The sequence below is a fragment of the Myotis yumanensis genome, unplaced genomic scaffold (assembly GCF_028538775.1).
Source record: "Myotis yumanensis isolate MYYU_CA2020_CCGP unplaced genomic scaffold, mMyoYum1.0.hap1 SCAF_3, whole genome shotgun sequence".
Lineage (NCBI taxonomy): Eukaryota > Metazoa > Chordata > Mammalia > Chiroptera > Vespertilionidae > Myotis > Myotis yumanensis.
The window spans coordinates 97455305-97461304 of NW_027223754.1; the positions used below are offsets into that span (position 1 = coordinate 97455305).

At 40.8% G+C, this 6000-nt stretch overlaps 1 protein-coding gene across 3 annotated transcripts in view; it reads left to right on the top strand.

Moving 5' to 3' along the window:
• RFC3 (replication factor C subunit 3) overlaps nt 1–5633 on the top strand; it is a 37340-nt gene extending 31707 nt beyond the window's left edge. For 2 of the 3 annotated variants that reach the window (XM_070409177.1, XM_070409178.1), the window contains exon 9: nt 3509–5632. In XM_070409177.1, coding sequence (XP_070265278.1) covers nt 3509–3700 — 192 coding nt within the window. In that variant the 3' untranslated portion in view covers nt 3701–5632. Of the gene's footprint in view, nt 1–3508 lie in introns of all 3 variants that reach the window. The other variant, XM_070409176.1, reaches the window with a different exon arrangement.
• The last annotated feature ends 367 nt before the right edge of the window (nt 5634–6000 follow it).

Consider the following 6000-nt stretch of genomic DNA (forward strand, 5'->3'; position numbering starts at 1 on the left):
CTGAAGAGTTCACAACAACCCTCTTACTTGGCAAGGAAGAAAAAAGTTGGCAACGAAAACAATCCCTTACATCAAAGTTAAGGTCCCTCTGAGTAAAAAAGAATATTTCCAACGTAAAGGAGGGAGCAGGCAAAAATAATAGGTTCTTATGACTTCCACTGAAGTTTGAGCATATGACAGAGTCAAAACAAACATACAAATTAAAACAGACAATGGACGTTCAAATGACCCGAATCAACTGTCACTGTCCCAATAGCAGCAATGCTTATGTGATAATATAGTTTAACAAACATACAAAACAAGTCACATGATAAGAGAGGTTCAGCTTCTAAAGTAAATTGAATATGTTCTTTAAAAATTCTCATGTCCTCCCCTCTGACTATAATTCTTAATTTTCCAATCAGAAAGTTACCCCAGGTGATCCAGTAACATGTAGAACTCCAGTAACCTAACTTATTTAAAAAAACAAACATCCCAACCATTTTTAAAATATTTAAATTGATATTTTAGGGTTAAAATTATAGAAGATATTTAGATCCAAATATATTTTCTGAATAGAAAATATTTCAGTTTTTGATTTAAAAAAATAAACATAAAAGAATATATAAGTGATACATTTTACCAAGGAACTCTGAATTAGTACCTTTCCCTCTAACTTTCTACAAATTAAGAGAATCTATGGAGTTCCCTATACTGCACAAGTTTTAATGAAAGAAAATAAGACTTTCTAAGAGCATCAAATACATGTTTTCTTATTTACAAACATATATACTCTTCTCTCTCTCTCTTTAAAATATATTCTTACTGATTCAGAGTGGAAGGGAGAGGGAGAGAGATAGAAACATCAATGATGAGAGAGAATCATTGATCGCCTGCCTCCTACACGCCCCGTACTGGGGATCAGGCCAAAACCTGGGCATGTGGCCTGACCTGGAATCAAACTGTGACTTCCTGGTTCATAGGTCGATGCTAAACCACTGAGTCACACACGCCGGGATCAATTCTTATTAATAAATTCATTCCAAGGGCATATACAGCTTGAAAAGCTTTGGAAGTAGTTTCAAAAAAAACTAGCTTTTAAGTAACAAGAAAACAGTTATAGAAGAAAGTTGAAATTAAAAGAAAAAAATTGTTTTAATTTATTCAAGAGTGGGAACATCCTCCATGAAAATGTGTACCTTGACTGTGGATGGCTGGGTGGCCTTATCACATCTTAGGAATTCAAATGCTTTTTACAATGAAAAGAAAGAGAGTTTCATCTCATTTCTCTCCCAGGGTAGAAGGTGGACATCAATAAAAGGAGAGGCTTGCACAATCAATCCAGAAAGTCAGCAATCTTTGAATAATCCAGAACTGAGTATTTATCTCCTCTGCCACACACCCTCCCTCCCAGCCAGTGAGCAAGATAATTACTCTCAAGTCAGGCTAAGTGACCCCCAGTCACAGAGGCCCAGTGCTGACATACAAAGCATACAAATAATTCTCTGGCATAAAAGTGACAACTTTCTTGGAAGAAAAGCAGATACTGTAAATTTCTCAAAGGCTTCCTGAAACATTTTTTAAAGTAATTTTTACTTCTTTAGAAAAAATGCATACATGGTAAACCATCTGTAATAAAAGGCCCATTCTATAAAATTTTACCTGGTCCTACTCATATCTGCAATCATAATCATATTTACAGACAAATATATCTATACTAATAAAAGAGTAATATGCTGATTAGACTGGGAGACCTTCCAGATGTTCTTCTGGACAAAGCCGTGGTAGTGGGGCCGAGGTAGAGGCGGTTAGAGGCCAAGAGGGGAGGGCAGTTGTGGGTGATCAGGCTGGTGGGGGGCAGGGCCGTTGGGGGTAAGCAGACCACAGGGGGTCCAGTTGGGGGCAAGCTGTCCATCAGTGGGGGTCATTTGGAGGTGATCAGGACAGCGGGGGGGGGGTGGCAGTTTGGAGTGAGCAGGCCAGCAGGGGGACAGTTGGGGATGAGCAGGCCAGTGGAGAGGGAAGGTAGGGGCGAGCAGGCCAGCGGGGGCGGGGGGGGGGGCAGTTTGGGGTGATCAGGCTGGCGGGGGGAGTATTTGGGGGCAAGCAGGCCCGCAGCAGGGGGGGGCAGTTGGGGGCAAGCAGGCCGGCAGGCAGAGTGGTTAGTGGCAATCAGGCAGGCAGGCAGGCAGGTGAGCGATTAGGAGCCAGTTGTCCCGGATTGCGAGAGGGATGTCCGACTGCTGGTTTAGGCCCGATCCCTGTAAATTGGCAGTAGGACATCCTTCGAGGGGTCCCAAATTGGCGAGGGTGCAGGCCAGGCTGAGGAACACACCCTCCACCGTGCACGAATTTCGTGCACCAGGCCACTGGTATGTACATATGTCGAAATAACGGAACTTTTTTAATAAATAAATTTAAGATGGTGACGTAACCACTAAACGACGTATGTTGAGTCTGACGTAACCCGAGGACTGTCTGTAAGCCCATAGTGTGTGTGTGTGTGTGTATGTGTGTAGTTTCACAAACCTTGACACTCTTCTGCACTGTTTCTCATTCAACATTGTAACATGGGTGTTGGTTCATGACAGTCCATATTTACCTTACTCTCTTATTTTAAAATATGTTTTTATTATTGATTTCCAAGAGGAAGGGAGAGGGAGTAATAGAAACATCAATAATGAGAGAGAATAATTGACCAGCTGCTTCCTGCATGGCCCACACTGGGGATTGAGCCAGCAACCCGGGCATGTGCCCTGACCAGGAATCAAAACGTGATTTCCTGGGTCATAGGTTAACTCTCAACCACTGAGCCATGCTGGCTGGGCTACCTTACTGTTTTTAACGTATGAATGGGATTCCATTGTATATTATAGTTGTATTTTTTTTTTTTTTGAAATATTTTATTGATTTTTCACAGAGAGGAAGGGAGAGAGATAGAGAGCTAGAAACATCGATGAGAGAGAAACATCGACCAGCTGCCTCCTGCACATCTCCCACTGGGGATGTGCCCGCAACCCAGGTACATGCCCTTGACCGGAATCGAACCCGGGACCCCTCAGTCCGCAGGCCGACGCTCTATCCACCGAGCCAAACCGGTTTCGGCAATAGTTGTATTTTTTTAAATGTGATCTGTATTGGTGGAACTTTAGGTTGCCATATAGATTATTATGATTAATGTTGTAATAAGCATCTTTGTACTTATATCTTTGCATCCTCGTACATTTAAGTATTGAATTATGCTAAATAATTGCCACATTTTTACATTATAGAAAAGCACACTTTTTTTTTTTGCTTTTGGATGAAGACTGTCAGTCCATATAAAAAAATTCAGGATTTCACACATAAGAAAAGAATATGTTTCCCTTGAAGCATGTTTTCATTAAGTGTTTGAGACTTGAAGAATATGCATCATGTAGTTCTGAACATATTTAACTTAAGATTTACTTCTGTTTTGAATGAGAAATAAACCTTGTTTGGCTAATATCCTTTTTAAATAATTTTTTAATTACTAGTTATCTTTCTTTAGGGCCTTCTCTCAGAACTTTTACATAATTGTGATGGACAACTGAAAGGAGAAGTGGCCCAGATGGCAGCTTACTATGAACATCGCCTGCAGCTGGGTAGTAAAGCCATTTATCACTTGGAAGCATTTGTGGCCAAATTTATGGCACTTTATAAGAAGTTCATGGAAGATGGATTGGAAGGCATGATGTTCTGACATTTACCAGTAATTCTTCTTTATATGTCTCACTATCAGCATTTACGTTCAGTTTATATTGCAGGAGCTGCAGGTAAAATAAACTAACTTTACTTAATCATGTCCTTTTTTAATTCCTCTGTGAACCATTAATCATTACTCTCTAAGTTAAATAATTATTCCTATACTATTGAAGTATATTTAAAGGACACAACTAGAAATTTCAGAGTCCATGATTTTATTTTAAAAATTTGCTATCCAAGTATGCAATGTTGATCCTCCCATTTTCCAGTTAATCTCTCACCTGCTGAAGGAAATTTGCACATAGAAAAACAAAGATTAGCGCTAATCTTTGGGCTCAGTGGATAGAGCATCTGACTGCCAACTGAAGGGTCTTAGGTTCTGTTCTTGTTAAGGTCACATATCTCTGTTGCAAGCTCTACCCCTGGCCCCCTTTGAGTGCATGCAGGCGTTAACCAATCGATGTGTCTCTCTCACATTGATATTTCTGTGTCTCTTCCCCTCCCTTCCACTCTCTCTAAAAATCAATGGAAAAATATCCTCAGGTGAGGATTAACAAAAATAAAAAAATTAATAAATAAAGCAGAGATTATTTTCTATCCTCCAGTTGAGTATTTTTGGACACTGGTACATAACTATTTGGTAAGTCATTACCTTTAGTCATATTTTCCTCAACCAAGAATTACATATATATTTTTTAAATATATTTTTATTGATTTTTTTACAGAGAGGGAGGGAGAGGGATAGAGAGAAACATCAGTGAAAGAGAAACATCGATCAGCTGCCTCCTGCACACCAACCAACGTACATGCCCTTGACCGGAATTGAACCTGGGACCCTTGAGTCCATAGGCTGACGCTCTACCCACTGAGCCAAACCGGTTAGGGCAAGAATTATATTTTTGCAGAAAATATAAGAATTAATTTTGAAACACAACTAACATGGGTGTGGAAAATATTGAGACTGCAAAATCCAACCTTCATTTCAGTGATTTAGATTTGGTATTAGGTTGACTAGTAAGTAATAAGCATGTTTTCATTAAGTGTTTGAGACTTGAAGAATATAGTTCTTCAAGTAGTTCAGAAGGAAAGGTATATTACTGTAGAAGTTACTTTTTAAACAAGTGTATATTGTGTCATTGGTCTTGTCCTTTGGAACCTTTTCTTATTTGTTTGTTTCCAAGTAATTTTATTCAGAATTTTGTTTCCTGAATCAATAAATACCATACAAAACAATATAAAAATGGCTACTATTTTTTCTCCCCTGCTCCCCCCACATGGGGACAATCCCCTGGGTCACCTAACTCAGGGGTTTTCCCTACAGACTTGGCCCAGTAAATGAGGTTGAGTGACATTATAGTCCCTTTGAGTCATTTTCAGAGGAATTTGGCTGGAGCAGGGAGTCTCTGGGGTTTAGAGGTTGACTAGGTTAGGGAAGTGGAATAGTGTTTTTGGGAGAAGAAATAGTGCCTGGGGCTTGAGCCTACCCCAAAGAAAAGGGTAAATTGTTCATGGTTCCTTCTATGCCTCAAAAAGTGACATTTATTCAAAGGGAAAAAAGAGAAAAAGAAAAAAAAATTACAAGATGTCCATCCCTTGGCTCCCTTCCCTCCACCGTCCTGCTCCTCTGCCTGCCAAGGACTGAGAACCCTGGCTGGGATGAGATAGCAGACCAGCCCCACTCAGATGAGGTCAGCAACATTGAGGGGTATCTCCTCAATGGAGGTGGTGTAGAAGGTCTTGATGTCTCGAAGAGTTCTCTTGTCTTCTGTCTCCATATTATTAGCCACACCCTTATGGCCAAAACATCCACCCCGACCGATTCTGTGGATATAGTTTTCCCTGTTGGTGGAAGGTCATAGTTGATGACTAAAGAAACCTGCTGCACATTACTGCCTCTGTCCAGCAGGTCAATGGTAATCCTCTGCTAGAGCCAGAGCGGAACTCTCATGGTTACATTTCATTCCTTTTGGTGCATATCTCCATGCATGGCAGAGACATTGAAGTCTCAGGCGTGCATCTTCTCAGTGAGCCAATAGTACAAATTGGTAGTTACCGAGAGGAAGGGAGAGGGATAGAGATAGAAACATTGATGAGAGAGAAACATCGATCAGCCGCCTCCTGCACACCCGCTACTGGGGATGCACCCGCAGCCAAGGTACATGCCCTTGACCGGAATCGAACCTGGGACCCTTCAGTCCGCAGGCCGACGCTCTATGCACTGAGCCAAACCGGCCAGGGCAGTCATACCGTATTTTAAAATGTATTGCGATATTTTTTATAAAATATTGCATATGTCTC